At 26.3% G+C, this 17,411-nt stretch overlaps 1 protein-coding gene across 1 annotated transcript in view; it reads left to right on the forward strand.

The window, feature by feature from the left end:
* The window catches only part of LOC129984547 (nephrin-like), a 149,755-nt gene that overhangs the window by 33,617 nt on the left and 98,727 nt on the right, over positions 1-17,411 (forward strand). The window contains exon 4 of the mRNA XM_056094456.1: positions 15,170-15,280. Coding sequence (XP_055950431.1) covers positions 15,170-15,280 — 111 coding nt within the window. The remainder of the gene's footprint in view (positions 1-15,169; positions 15,281-17,411) is intronic.

The raw sequence follows: 17,411 nt of genomic DNA on the forward strand, positions 1-17,411 counted from the left end.
ATAAAAATATATATAAAAAAAAATACAGGAAATAAACCAGAGCAATTTACAACAACGAGCCCTGAGAACAGTACACCGGAAAAAAAGGGCACATTAAGGAAAGAGAAAATCGAAAGAAAAAGGCGACGGAACTGATAGTAACCAATTTCGATTTCGATTCCGATACAAAACTCAGATACGAACACGTGCGTCTTCGAAATAACATCAATAAATAAATGAGACAGGAAGACTACGAGCTGGAACGGAATACGAAATGATCTGTTTTAGACATTCGTAAAAATGTAAATAAACGCGCCTAAACATTTTTTTTTCTTTATCGATTTTATTTTTGAAGCAGATGCGTTTTCCAGATTTTTAGTGTCGGTAGGTTTTCATAGCCCGTTGGTGCTCTTTTTGAAGTCTCTTTTGTTGCTTATCTTTGTCTTCGATTTCTATGTGGTGAGGAAAACCAATTCTTCAAAATGCTTCAGCAATTCTAGCAGCGTTTCCTTTTCTTTATTACTTGTTTTTCGGAGAATTGACAATTTTTCTCTCGTGCTCTTTTTTTTGTGATTTGGAGAGCTTTTATATGATTTTCGTCCATGTATGTGCTTAGAAATTTTCTATTGTTGACACTATTCCCTTTAAATTTCGAGGCATAGAAATTTAGAAAGATACGTAACACAATTTGTTTTGAAATTAATAATAAAAAATATATTTTTAAAACTAATATGGATCCATAAAACAATAAGATAATTTTATTTAATTTACTAGGCGCTTTGCTGCCGCAGAGGAAATAATTTTGTAAATATCGTTTGAAATTTGAAATCGCTATCTTGTTAAATTAGAAATTATATAAAGAACGATATTTATTTTCTTGTCGACTATGAATATTTTTATTGAAATTGAATAATATACTAAGGAGAAGTATTTATAATTTTTTTTTTTACTTTATGACTTAAATACTTCAGGTTGGACAATAGATTTTTTTGTTACATTTTTTGTAAATATTTTGTAAAAAAAATTTTGTAAATATTTTACAAAAACAAAAATATTTCTTGGCTGTGCGCCTCGTGAGCATCCAGCATACAACTGGCCATTTGAAAAATATGGATTTTCTTGGTTCAATCCGCAGCAGACTTCAAATGATTGACCTTGTGCCTTATTAATGGTCATCGAGAAAGCAAGTCGTATAGGGAACTGCTGTCGTTTGAAATCAAAAGGAATGTCGGTAGGAATAATGGGAATGCGTGTAATGAGGACATCTTCTTCGTTCGATTTTCCTTTAAGAATAGTTGCCTTCATTCTTGCCGCATGTCAGTCTTCGGATTCTGAGGCGCGTGATAGGTTAGCATATAAACGTTTTATTTCAACTCTTGCCGCATTTTGATCTTGAGATTCTGAAGACGTGAATTGCAATTCGTAAAAGATTTGCTTCATTGCTCGATTGTTCATCGTTTATTGGAGAAGCTCGAATTCGTTTATTTCTACGTGCTGAGCTGGTCGATCTACTGAGTGACGAACGTTTGAAATGCAAATTTTTTCATGAAGCAATTAACTCTGTATACACTTATATAATCGAAATATCGTTAGTTGTTTCACTGAATAAATAGAAAAATTCCTGTTTCCACTGGAAATTTTCCACTATATATTACTTACCTTGATCAGCATCGATAATAATAATTCTATTTTGTAGGTGTGAGATACACACTGAATAATATACGCGGTTCGAAGCAGTCAAAATATTGTTGCCGTAGAATAACAATATCTTCTGTAGATGACTATTCATTAACGAAAACAAAAAAAAAATTAGCCCTTGCACTAAATATTTTTGATATCATTTCACTCACATTGATTGTTATATATGATAATAATTTTATTTTGTTTGATATATGTGCCATTAACTCTGAATGACATGTGCTTTTGTTAATTGTCTATTTAAAGAATATGTTCAATAATAGGAACGTATGAAGCGATTTGTTTGTAATTTTTTTTGCGTTAAAAATAAATGCTAATAACTGTACTATGTCTATAATATATTCATTTATATATATTTTTTATAAAAGTTGGGTGCATTTATTTCAGAATTTTAAATAAGGCTTTATACTTTTTTCATGTTGTTTAAATAAATGAATTTTTTAAGACTTTAAAAATTACTTTTGATATTTTTATCACGTTGAGTAGAAAGTTTGAGAAAGATTCAATAGAAATAGGGACTCTAAATGAAAACCAATTAGCTAAACATATTCAGAGCAAAACACTATCCTTCTTTGCTTAAATTCCTTCATGTCTCTGATTTCTTTTTTCATCTGTGTACTAATATCAAATAAAATTAATAATAAAAACATGAGTAATTTCAATAACATAATAATTTGAAAAAATTTCAACATTTGATTTGGTATCTATATACTACAGCAGAAGCGATTCAAGCTGTCAATTAATTTTAGACTTTTAGAATTTAAAAAGTATATTTTGGGAAATTCCAAAAGGGAATCCCTTTATTTCTTAACTATCGAATACGAAACATCCGATACGTCTGTTTTTTCCTCACCTTACAAACACACTTCCTGTTTGCATTTAAATTTAATGCACGCCCACTAGAATTCGTCAAAATCTTCACAACATCACTTTCGGGACAAATAGGTTGAGTAAAATTTTCACATCACTCAATCTTCTGTCAGAAGCAAATGCAATGGTGATTAGCTCACTTCTTGGATATTCCAAAAGAGCGTAAAGGGTAGTCATGTAAAATGATGGATGGGGCTTCAAATGTTTTCAATCAAACAATATTTTGGAACATGACACTTATCTCTGCTCCACTTCGTTAATTTTTTATTAATAATGAAGTTGAGTAATACATTATATTTCCATTAATGTAATTTATTCTTGAAATATTGAGTATAGTAATTTTTTCGAACTGATATTCAATTCATAATAAGTGTATGAGGCTATTTCATGTGTGATTATAATACCTCTTATCAATTCATAGTTTGATTAAGAGTTTGGTTTTGATATTATTCTATTGGCTATATTCTTTCAAATAATGATAAGATAATACCTCAGATATTATTTACGAAACATGAATAAATCTTCTTAAATCGGCTATTAATAATTAATTAATTCCTCTTAATCGATGAAGAAATTACGTGCAAATGGTGAAAATGTCTGTTTTGGCGCCTTCTGAGCTGTCTATATCTAGGTATCCAATATTAACCATTTTAACTCTTTAATTAGCATATCTGTCATTGAAAATTCAAAGGAAATGCATTATATTTATAGTAATCATTGCAAATCTCTCTTTCTTGATGTTTGCTTAATTAATAAATGCAATGTGTTTCTTGGCGGAATAAATTTCTCAGAAAAGTAAAGTCATCTGTATCCTATCTTTTACTTCAAATAATGGTAATTTTTGTTGATGGGAACCGGGTCTTTATATAATGGCTTGATTTATTTAATGGATTATTCATGGCTTGATTAAAAATTGTTGTATTTGGTCCAATAAAAATAAGACATGGAAATTGGTAATAACTGGATTAAACAGAAAAATGAAGTTTCAAAGCAGAATTATTGGGAAAGAATTCTATTTAGAGACCTTGTGCAATGAGAGAAGTTGCAAGAAGAATTAGGCTTTATATTTTAAAAAAGTTGTGGAAAGTGCGGCAAGATGACACATTTGAGCTGCTGCTTGTGAAACTTATCTCACAAAGTTTGCTGTCAATAGTAAAAGTAGAGAAGAAGCAAGTGTGCAAGTTTTAGTTAAAGTTTGTTTTGTTCAAATATTTCAGAAGTTTAATGAAATTTCGTTTCAGAAAATTATTCTCATTCTGCAATTTTTTTTAATTTAATTTCATTAATAATATCATTTTTTTCCTTATTCAATCCGGTATTTCACATTATTAATAAGTAGCAGACATTTTTTTAATAATTTCAACAGCTGTTCTAAATGATCAAAAGTTCAATTTGCTTGCAGATTTCGATTTTTTATATTTTTACAGTTTACACTCCAAAAGTATGCATGTAAATGATATGCTCGTTGCAAAGTCTATATAATGCATTATTATAGCAGAGTATTTACATTACTTATAATTTTGGAATACATAAAAATTAATTTTAAATAAATTTTAAAATTAACTATTAAAATCATGGAATAATTAATTTTTTGAGTTCATGCAGAAAAATTCTAAAATAAAATACAAAATTAATATAAATTGTTATGAATATCAAAAATGGAATTATATATAAAACAAATATTATACTAAATAATATAATTAAGTAATATAATAATATATTTAAAATATAAATTAAATTTTTAGAAAATTATTCTCATATTTTTTGCAATCACATCCATATATTTAATTAAATGAAGCTAAAAATAGCAAATAGTGCAATTTGGAAAGACAAAATAAAATGTTAAGCAGTTTTTTTGAATTCAAAATACATTTTAAAGTTCTTATTCAAAATTTTTTAAGAGGCAATAGTACAGAAAACAAATCGAATATCTAAAGTAAACAGACATACATTTCATTGAAAACAAACCTAATGCTAACATTTCCCTATCAAGCAATTATTAGTATCTCTAATGGTAAAGCCTAGAAGAAACATAATTTGAATAATTATGTATCTTCTATGCAGTTTAGAACAAGCAAAATAAATTATTAAGTAGTTTCTTTAAATTTAAAATGCGTTTTAAAATTATTATTTAAAATTGCTTATGAGGCACTAGTGCAGAAAACAAATCGAAGGTCTAAAGTAAACAGACGCACATTTCATTGAAAACAAACCTAATACAAATATTTCTCTATCAAGCAATTATTAGTATCTCTAATGGTAAAGCCTAGAAGAAACATAATTTGAATAATTATGTACAGACGTACGTTTCAATGCAAACAAACACAATACAAATAATTCTCTGTCAAACAATTATTAGTATCTCTAACGGAAAAGCATAGAAGAGACATAATTTCACCATTTAATGGAATTCATGGTTGTAATTACGACCGGGATCTTATCCAGATATCTAATCCATTCAGTAATTTGCAACTAGAAACGCCCCACATACAAAGTGAGTGCAACATCAATCACTTAACTGGCAAAGTAGCTAAATCGTTGCTTCGTTCGACACGCCTATTAATTACAGAGGAAGCATTTGCAGCCGTATTAACATTCTCAATTTTCCTTAAATGTAACATTTTATTATTAAAAGTCTTAACAACAGAATGTGAAACAAAAAAAAAAATGTATTGTTCATCTTTCAAATGAATCGCATTCAATCTATCGTTCGTTCACCCAGGCTGTTATTGATTCATTGTTTCCGTTTCTAATCTATTATTGAATTTACGGCTGTGTTATGAAATGTCAAAGCATATTTGAATTTAAATATATGTAAATAATAATTTGCAAATAAAAAATGCACGTTAATGTAAAGAAAAAGCATCCTTTGAAATTTGGATGATATTAAATAACAGAAAGATATTTCGTAAACAATAAATTAAATGCAATATTAATTAGAATTATCTTCTACCAAAAATTTCAAGAAGTTTTAGAATCATCAAACAGCTTCGGGCATATTAGAATTATCAAATAATATTTGAATCATCAAATAGCATAGGAATCAAAGTTTGTGAGGCATAAATTGAACTTCCTGAAATACTACAATACAATAAGTTAATACAAACTAAGAATGAGCTTGATTTACTTTTACTTTTTCAGCAAGAAGCTTTAGCAAATAAAATAAATATATTTTAAAAAGATATCTTTAATAAATTTCCTAAAAAAAATTTTTTGTAACAAATGGATAAAAAATACTGATAAATATTCTTTATAAGAAATGGATAATTTTTTTAAAAAATGAAATACAATTTTATAAACTGAATAATTTTGCGTACATTATCCATTTAACCTTCAATGTGATATTTCCATGTTTAGCGAAACCATAAATGTCAAACTTAAAAAATATATATATTGAAGAAAAATTTAAAATAATTCTTATTTGTTGTTTTGTTTTGTCTTCGCATATTTATACGCAAAATGATTTATCATCAATGTGTCCAATTTGCAGGAGAGTTAGATAAACGATTCAGAATCAAATCATATTACACTTCCTGAAATTCATAAAGAAAAAAATACAAGAAATAGAAACAACAAAGCATTATTTTCATAGTAATTACACTGGAAAAAGGCATAAATGCATGGCCGGTGTTCAAATCTAAACTCTAAGACATTATTCATGGAAATTATAAAATTCTAGAAGGTTTCAACCGTAATTTGTATTTTTTTTGAGGTTATACATAAACTAGACATAATGTGCCTAATAATTTAACTGGAACAAAAAAAAATGTCCAAGAATTAAATTAATACAGAAACTTGTTATCAAGCTTATAGTTTTATAATTTATAGATGCACATTAATATTAATAGATCAGGCCAACATTTTACTGATCAAAACTTGTAGATTATAATTTAATTAAATTTTAAAATTCAGTAATGCGTATGATTTTAGGCTAAAAAAATTATAATTCGAATTTCTGATCTAGACTTTGGAATTTCCGAAAACGCAAGAAAAAAAAATTACTTCTAAGCATGAAAGTGGTTTTATGCTCAAGAAGGTATTCATGCTGAAGAAAAAAAAATAACTTCAAGAAAGTAAAACAACATAAATTAATTAGGATTATATATTTAACTATCGTCATGTAGCCTTCAAAAGGTATGAAGATAATGAAAGCTAGCAAATTTTATTAAAAAGAAAATAATACGTAGCAAATATGAAATCCTAAGTAAACGAAGATAAATTCTCTACATATATAATTTTTATCTTATTAATTTGTTCAAAGGCAAGCTTATTATTTTATTTACGATATTTATTTCATAGATAATATTTTAAAGAAAAGTTTGAAAAGCTTTTATAACTGATATTTTTAAACTGCATATTTCAGTCCTAATATTTTATCTAAAAATTTGAGGATGTTTCTTTTTTTTTTTGTTTATTTGATTATATCAAGATTAGCTTCGACATTCTTTAATTATTTCTCTATAGTAAATTCGGTTTTAACTAGATTATTACAAAGAATTTGGGATTTCATAATTGTTTATTGCTCTATTAATAAATAAATCACACTATCTGCTAATTATAAAATAAATAAAATAATGCATTATTTTATAGAAAAAAAATAGATTTAAGCTTTAAGTGAAAATTTCTCTTCTTTCCGTTTCAATTTTGATAAAACAGATGTTATATTTATAAAAAATCCAACAAAAAAATAAGTCTAATTTTCCTGAAAGGGGAATTTTCTAAATCCATCACTCTTCAGGGTTTTTTTTAAAGTAAAATGCTCTTTTTGCATGTATACACACATGCAGAAATCGTATTCAGGACATCCTTCTTAATTTCGCAAATCGAGAATTGTACAGGAAACAGTGTCAATAATCGAAGATTTCCAAATGCATAGAGGATCAAATATTTATAAAAAGTTGACAAAACGAAGTTTGGAAAAAAATGCCAATTCGAAAAAAAGTGAATAATAATAACGGCCACTGGAATTTCAGACGCTTTTGAAGAATTGGTTTTCCTCAAACATAGAAATCGAAGACAAAGATAAGCAACGTCGAAGCGAATGAAATAACAGCAAGAGGAACTTCAAAAAGAGAGCAACGAGCAATAAAAACATACCGACACTGAAAAATCTGGAGAACACATCTGCGACAAAAATAAAATCGATAAAGAAAGAAAAAAAAAAAAAGGTTAGGCTCGTTTATTTACATTTTTACAAATGTCTAAAACATATAATTTTGTATTCCTCTCAAGTGTGTAGTCTTCCTGTCGTATTTATTTATTGAGGTTATTTCGAAGCCGCACGTGTGCATATCTGTATTTTGTATCGGAATCGAAATTAAAACTGGTTACTATCTGTTCCGTTGCCTTTTCCTTTCGATTTTCTCTTACCTTAAAGTGCCGTTTTTTCAGAATACAATTTTCAGATCTCGTCGTTATAAATTGCACTAATTTAATTTCAGTTCCGTTTTTGTCGTCTTTCTCTCTCTATATGACAAGTAAACAAGATGCATTAAATTGAAAAAAAAATCAAGATATTTGAATTCAAAATGTAAAAATAAAAATTTAAAAAACCTTTAAGGGGAGTAGGTTATATTTTTGTTCTCGTCTTTGGTGTTTCAGATGGAATAAGCAGATGGAAGATAAAAGTGAAACAGTTGAAATCTTTTGTATGTTTTCTCAAACACTTTTGTCTATATTTAAATGGTATTGGACATGACATTGCTAGAAGCACTGACTTTTTAAATTCTATCTTTTGAACAGAGCCTTCTTAGTTTTGCTTGCATGCTCAGGATATTGTTTCCTTATAACAATATTGCATTTTTACCTAATAATTATAATTCAGACTTTGGAAGATAAACTTTTAGTGGCAATGTATGAACTACTGTTTCCTCCGAGTAGAAAAAAAAATGTTAGAAAAATTTATTGCTGGAGATTATACAAAATAACTACTATTTCTTATTTGCAGTGATTTAATATTATTTTTAAAAATTTAATTAAAGACACGGGTTTGTTGAAGTTATTTCCCAAAGACATATCATACTATAATGTAATATCACTAAGACAAAATTGCTTTCTGGCTCATTTCTTTTACACTTGCATTTCAATCTGTGGGATATTTATCATACAGAAAAAAATACTGTTTGAATGACACGATTATAAATCTTGATGGACTTGTACATAATTCTTTAATGTTTATATTTATAAAACGAAAGCATCATGTTTTATTTATTATTATTATTTTCTGGCTCGGCAGTCCCAGATAGGTCCTCATGATTTAATACCTTGACTATGGTTCCTGTTCTTGACTATGTTTTTTCAGTTTATCATCTTAAACGTGTTCATGGCTTTTTCAAGGCACATAAGTTTTATTCTTTCTCTTTTACATATATCAAACGATTTAGCCAAAAAGATCTTTTTAAATACTCGTTTGCATTCCAATTTTATTAAGTGTCCTTCCCATTTAATCCTAAGTATCGCTGTACATTTAATTATATCTGGCTCTGTAAATAGTTTGTAAATATCCAAGTTGGTTTTCAAACATTACGTTACCAAGAACAATATATAATAATATTTGTTTCTTTTCTCTCTGAGGGAAAATATTTTTGTAATATGTGTATTAAATCAGACTTTGTCATCTTAATACATTTCAAGTCTTTTTCCATTCCTTTCTTCGGGCATCAAACTGTTTAGAATAAAATATCTTTTAATTTGCTCGATTGCCATTAAATTTATCAAGTCTCCTCCTCATTAATCCTCCCCCTCGTTGTAAATTTAATAATATATGACTCTATAAATAGTTTGTAAATTCCCAAGTTGATTCTTATACATTACTTTGTCATGAACAACTTCGAAATAATATCTGCTTCGGTCATCTCTTAGAGAAAATATATTTGGTAATAATTATATTAAATAAGAATTTATCATCACCAAAGTTTCTAATTTTTTTCCAGGTAGTCAATCCACTTAAGGTTTGGTCTTTCACTTTTTCGAGTATCAAGTGATTTAGCCAAAAAGATATTTTTAATTGCTCGTTTGTCATCAAATCGTATTAAGTGTTCTAATCATATAATCCTCTGTATCACTATAAATTCAATAATATCTATCTCTTTAAACAGTTTGTAAATTTCCAAGTTGGTTTTTAAACCTTACGTTACCAAGAACAATTTAGAAACCATATCTGTTTCGCTCATACGTAAGGGAAAATATCCTTGTAATATTTGTATTAAATCAGGCTTTGTCATCTTAAGGATCTTCACGTCTTTTTCCAGCAATTAATCCACTTATGTTTAAGTTTCTCTCTTTTTCGGGAATTAAATGATTTAGCCAAAATTATTTTTTTAAATGTTTGTTTGTCATTCAATCTTATTAAGCGTCCTCTTTATTTTATCTCCTGTATCGCTATAAATTTAATATCTGGCTTTTTAAATAATTAATAAATTCTGAAATTTGTTCTTATACATTACGTTACCAAAAACAATTTAGAAATAATATCTATTTAGGCCATTCCTAAGTAAAAATACCTTTGATAATAGAGCAATTATAATATATTTTTATATTAATATTTTGATTTTAAAATGTTAAGGAAAAATCAAGAACAAATTAAGAAATAATGAACAAATAATTAATAATCAAGAAAAAATGCAAAACAAGTTATAACTGACTTTTAACTGGTATGTACATAACTTATTGTATAAAACATGAACAAGAATTATTATTAAGTACATATATAAAGTTTCACTTTTCCAGATATTAAACATATTTGTTAATATATCAACAGAGGATAAACAAACAATACAAAGGTTTTAGCTATAAAACAAAATGTAATTAAGGAAACTTTCATCATGTTTCCAGAAACATGATGAAAGATTCAAAAATGATACTTTAGACCATTTATCAGAAACGTTTTAAAGTAAATGGATATAATTGACGCTCATTAAGCCGTAACCACATCCTGAGATCAAAAGACCACCCTGCCCACGCCTATGAATTCAGTATTACGTTGTCGGGTCATTTTTCCCCCGTGCGCAAGCTTGGACCACCCAAGGTATCAATTAAGCAATTTGCGCACATGCATTTCTGAAACCACTCTATCTAAAAGAATGTAATTACATTGTGATTCGTTCTTGATAGACAAGATTAAAATCTAAATTCGTTTTTCTTTTCCCGTTATAGATTTTTCTATGGTTTCGTAGTTTCCAATTGATTGCCTGAAATTTTAATACATGAAAATATAGTAAAAGATAAAATCAATATAAAAATTAAAAAAATAATATGATACCATTCTTGCGAATTACCTTTGAACTAAAAAGTGAGAGTGATATTAAAAGATTGAGTTAATTTTTGAGGTTGTTAAAACATTGCAATTCATCTTTAAATGTCATGACCGCATAGAGGATTTAGTATATTCTGTCTGAAATTTGTGTTTATTGGCATGATAGACTAAATTGAAATCTCAGTACTTCTTTATCTTCAAATCTCTTAATGTTAAAGAATAAAAGTTTTAGCATAGGTTCCTTTATAGTTTTAGTGATTCCTAATTTTTTCTCTGGAGTTCAAAATCTTTAAATTGTAGAAAAAAGATGCTAAATTTAGAGAATTGTAAAAAAAAATGTTATTGTTGAAAATTATTTTTAAATTGATACGTAACAACGGCAACTAAGATTTTCTTTAAATAGCTAAAACTAAAATATTAATTTCAAAGTATTAAGAGATCCTAAATACTAAATAATTATGTCTTGCTTGAGATTAATCCCAATAAGATCATTAATTTCTTTGTATAATATTTAGAGAAAAATTGGGAGCATAAATTCGAATAATATGAATATCAAAGGGAATTTATTTGTATTACAACTTGAAAATAAAGCTTATATGTATAATAACATGAACATGAATACATTGCTTTATCTTAAATGCAACCAAAAGTAGTTAAGAAAACTGCAGCAAAATAAAATCATGCAAAATAAGTATAGTTTCCAACAGTATAAATACATATGCCAAGCTTCTCTTTCAGAAGTAAAACATCAATTTTATTGGAAACTTGAATAGATATGAACATTTTTTTTTATTTATTTTCAGTGTTTCAGGTATATCTCTAAAACATATTAAGTAATCTATAAAACAGATTCAATTATTCTATAAAACAAATCATAAACCGAATTTGAAGGCAAATATACAAGTTCAAGAAAAAATAGTTCGAAAAAATATCATCAAAGAGTTAAACAAAATATTTCTTACCCAACGTATTTTTGAAAATTAATAATTTATAAATAATTGATAAAAATTAAAATTTAATATTTTCTCTACATTAATATGTAGTGTACTTCCCCAAATCCTTCATTGAACCTTCGCATTTTTTAAATTAAATAAAGAAGGTAAAGAATATAAGTTTTAATACATCGAGAAATTATAAATTATTTATACTTGTAATTAGCAATTTTTATTTTCAAAAATAATTATTAGCAAAAAAAAAAAAAAAATCACAAATCAAATTGCAAGATAAAAAAAAACTAGTTTTTTAAGGACAATTATTCTTTCAAAAACTGTCTGATTATTTTATTAATATATAAAAATAAAATATTCAATATTCTAATAATGAATTTTCTTTATTTTCTAAGAAAAAAATCACTGAGATATCAACGAAAATTGCGTATGCCAGCTTTAAAAATGATATATTTTCGTTGGAAAATCTCATAGATTATTTTTAATTATAATATCTAGATTCTTGACACAACAAAAAAAATTCCTAACATTAAAATTAATATTATAAGAGCATGGATAAAGAGAAAAAAAATTAGTTATTGAACATTTCTAGGAAAAATTGTTGATCTTTTTGTTTACACAACAAATTGATCTATATTAAAATTTTTAATTGGAAAACTGAAATGTTTGTTTGATTAAGGTTTTTTTAATGAACTTAAAATTGGTTTATTAGTTTTTTTATGATAAATTAGGAAAAACATCTTAATAATCCCTTTTGTTTAAAAATTTATGAAAATATTATTTTAGAAAAGAACTATGATGATTAAAATTTTGCTAGTAATTTCGTGTTCAGATTTAATGCAACAATTATCTTTTTGTAAAAAAAAAGTTATTAGAAAAGAATATAAAGATTTCTAGTGCTCTGAAAGTTTAATTCTTTTATTTTTCTGAAATTCCTAAAAGTTATTATTATTTTTTTTTTGGATGAAATGGAAAGCTTTCTCCTTACACGTAACTACATTCATTTACAAAATTGTTTAAAAGGATTATTAAATGCATGCTCATTATATTTAAACTTTCGATGAACTTAAAGAACTAAAATTTGAAGAAATAGGGCATTATTGAAAGAACAAAGAAATGATTAATTTTTAACTGTGATCAAATAACGAGTCCACATTCCCACCCCAAACTTTCGCCCCATTTTAGCTTGAGTATTAGACCCTTAGGAATCCCTGTGATATTGCATAAACATATTTTCCCCACGGTTTTTGTAGGCACGGGCAGAAAATAAGTTAAATATTTGCTATAAGTTATATTGTTTGTTAATCAATATTTTTCGAAAAATCTTATTTTAGAAAAAAATTATAACAAGGAAATGACTTTTTTCTTTTACTTAACAGAAAACATTCCGCAAAAAAAAAAAAGAAGAAGAAGAAGAAGAAGAAGACGGAAATAAAGTTTTTTAAGTGATCTTGAATAACAATAATGCTTTTTCTCTTCAAAAAAATAAAGAGCAGTCAATGAGCTATTTAATTTTTAAAGGAACTTCTAATTTCCATAATTTAGGTTTCCAAAAATAGATTTAAAAATCCTTATAGTTTTTCTATAAGTTTTTAAGCAAAGGAATTATTTTTTGAAAAATAATTCATTCACTTCCTTAATTTGATAGTGTATCAAAGTTTTAATATTTGCGTATTATTAATGAGAATACATGCTGCAAATATTTTCTGAACTACAAATTTGTTCATTTAATTTTTTTCATATCATTGTCGTTTATTTGTATAAAATTATATACTCCAGATTTCTAAAAGTAGTAAATTCTACAAATAATAAAGGTGTACATGTGTGTGTGTGTGTGTGTCATACCTCAATGAATTTGGGATAGCTATATTTTAGAAGTGGAAACCAGAATTGTTTTGAAATTTTAACTAATTAAATATTTAATAAACTTTTTTTAAATTACAACTAAAATACAATATAGATTTTTAATCTATTTTTAACAATATTTAAATAAGTTTTGGCATATTTTACAGCAATATAATTATTTCATAGCTGCAAAGAAATTCAAATAATTTTCATTGTTGCTATAAATGTTTAATCTTGAAATATTTCCCCGCTGCTGCTGATGAATAAAAAGTTATATCTTATTTTTTAATAATGAAGACTTTTTATTTATTATACTCTTTAAATTTACTGAATGAAATAAGGTGTAGATACAGTTCAGAGTTAACTTCGTTGGCAAGTAATAATGCTATATATATATATATATATATATATATATATATATATATATATATATTTGTATAAATTCTTCCATCTTTCAACACTACTATTCTTAAATTATAATTAGATTTATAAAAATATATCACCATTCTTTTTTTTTTTTCAAAATGGTTTTCATACCATTGTGCATTAAATTGTCTGTTGAATAAAAAATTATCAAATATTTCACTTAATTGAGACCCTCATTATGAAAAATATATTCTATTGTACGCAAAAAAAAATCATTCTGAGATATTCTACTTTTAATTCTCATATTTTAAATAAAAAAATGTATAGTTTCATGGAATTTTTTTTTTAAATTTTAATTGAAAATAACAGAAAATCAGAGAGAAGCATTATACATTCAAAAGAACAGTGTGAGTTTTTCAAATCATATGTATTACAGGTCAAACACTTACCTGCCAGATAAATACTATTTTGTGCTGGAAACTATAATTTACATTAAATATGCAATTGAGAATTTTATATACCCCGTATTCCAAATATTTCTCTATTTTACTATATGTAAACTGTTTATCATTTCTCTTTATTGTTTAAAAAATTTTTTGTACTTAATTAAATTAGTACTCTAATTAATAAGTAAAGTTTTTGCGTAGCTTCCAATCATACCATTTTTTAATGGAAATATTGTAATCGGCTAAGCATGAAGGAAAACAAATCCTTCAGGTAAAAATCGATGGTCACAATAAAAATTGTTTATATTAAAATGAGTGACAATGATGCAATAATTCGGTGTTTATAATTTATACAACTTTTTTTAAATGCTATACAATCATTCAAATGTAAACCATTATTATAAAATCTTCTAATTCTACAATTTTGAGATCTTAAAAAGTAATAGGCAAATTTATAAAAACCATGATTATATAATTGCCTTTAAATATGTATACATTCTAATGGAGTTTTCAATCTTTTATTATTTAAGCTGAAATAATCATTTTTTTTAAATCGTAATAATAAATTTGCGCAAAGAAATTTCAAGACAAATGAATGACGTTGGATGGAATAAAGTGATTTTTCTATTTTCAAACTTAAATGAGAATCTTGTCACATGACTGTACTTATATGCCGTCTCCTTTTTTTGAGAGAGCATATTTCAATATATTTTTTATACGAATGAGACCCCTAAAAAATTTCACTCTTGCACTTTTCTTTTCAGTTCCTCCAAAGGGAGTAGTGATTCGTGACCAGGAGGATCGTAAAGTCGAAGGCGTAATCGGCCCATTTAACTTGGGAGAAACGCTCATAATCACCTGCGAGGCACTCGGAGGTATCATCCATCACGATTTCTCATGAACTTATTTTTTTTAAACTATTTTTGTTCTTCATCTTATATGCTAGGCATTTTTTTAAATGTAATTATTGAGATACATTCTGATATCTCGTATCAAAATTTGATTTTTATAATTTCAAAAAATAAAAGGGATTTGGGATAGAAAAAATATTTCTGTAATTTTTTAAGAATTATAAATGAGGTTTCAAATAATGGAATGTAATTCTTATTTCAGTGAGGAAAAACTTAATTTATACTTTTAAATAATGTTCATATGAAAAAAGTTATATAAAATAATGTCTGCGGTAACCATGTTCTAACGAACTTTATGCAGTGTTTTTTTTTTTTTAATATTTATTAACTAAATTTTTAAAAGGAGCTCCAGAAATCTAATAATGCGTACTCAAAGTAAAAAAAAATGACAAATTAATTCTTAAAAAAATGTGAAGATATAATGTTACAAAGTAAAAAGTTGCTTGCAGAATGACTTACTCTATTTTAGGATCTTACCCAGGAGATTTAATGCCAATCTGGAGTAGATGATAGTTAAAATGTATATGTAAAAATAGTAATATCTTCCTCATCTGATTTCTTGTATCAAGACTATAACGTCTTAAATATTACAATTATTTTGAAAAGTAGTAGCAGAACTTAAATATAGTAGTTATTTTGAAAAGTAGTAGCATAACTTAAATATTGAAGTTATTTTGAAATGTAGTCACAGGAATTAAATATTTTTCCGCTATTTTGAAAGTAGCATTTTCAAATAAGTGCAATTCTAAAAGTGCCAGTCTCTTACTTCATTCGTTATATGAAAATAGTAGTAACTTTTTGCATCGAAATTAATTGAATATTTTTTCTCAACCATTAAATGTGAAGATTTCCATCAATTTATTTTGTCCGATTACTTTGTTTTGCTTTAGAATCAAACATGTGATATTTTTTCTTCTTATTTTTATTCCAAGAGGATTGCTTAAGTGAAGTAAAATAAAAACTACCAGGTGGTTATTACAGGGTAATTTCTTTTATACTTTACAGGGTAATTTCTTTTATACTTTACAGGGTAATTTCTTTTATACTTTACAGGGTGATTTCTTTTATACTTTACAGGGTAATTTCTTTTTCAATCCGGATACACAAAATATTATAGAAGAATGGAATTGGTTGTTTTAATTCTCGACTAATGGTTATTTGTAATAAACAAATTATACTCTGAAAATTCGTAAAAAAAATACTGAAAATAATTTTATATCTCATTTTGTCATATTACTATACTTGGCTCTGATAGCCAACATTTGACATTTTTTCTTCTTATTTTTATTTCAAGGGGATTGCTTGAGCAAAGTAAAACAAAATTTATCATCTGGTTATTAAAAATTGCTTTTGCTAGTAATTTCTTTTATAATCCGGGTACACACACACACACACAAAACATTACAGAAAGCGAGAATTGGTAGTTTCGATTTTCAACTTATGATTATAAGTAATAACCAGATCAATTGCAAATTCTAAGAATGAAATTCCTGAAAATGTTTTTCTACATTTTGCAAAAGCACTTCCATAAGTTAATTCAAGCTAATAGACATAGTATACGCATAACTATGCTCAGAATGCATTTAGAGGTTAGGAATATTTTTCATATGTTCAATAGTATTGTTCAAAATATTAAGAAAATTCAAATTCATGAAATATTTATTTGCCCGCAAGTAGTTGAAATATTCGTTTTTAGTAATAAACTCGGTTCTCAATGCCACCATATTTTGGCACATTTAATCTTTGAAGTGAATCTGTTTAAGAGTTGACAGTAAGTGACAGTAACAGTAAGTGACGAAGCAAAATCAATGTCCTTTAATCAACAAAATTTATGCGCTTCGAGAATCAAGAGATAATAAAATGTTCAGAGTAACCTTCAAGGATTTATTGGATATAATAAAACGATGAGATAATAAAAAGAAACAAATGGAAATAATGAATAAAAAATATATAATAAATAATTGTTTTTCATATTTTATTAAATTCATTTCAAAATTTATAGCATTTCGAAATGATGATCTTTCTAGGAAACTGAATAATATTAAAGAATAAATTATCATCTTTTTAGAATAATATTCTTTAAACTTTTGAAATC

This window comes from Argiope bruennichi, chromosome 9 (assembly GCF_947563725.1).
Source record: "Argiope bruennichi chromosome 9, qqArgBrue1.1, whole genome shotgun sequence".
Taxonomy (NCBI): Eukaryota; Metazoa; Arthropoda; class Arachnida; order Araneae; family Araneidae; genus Argiope; species Argiope bruennichi.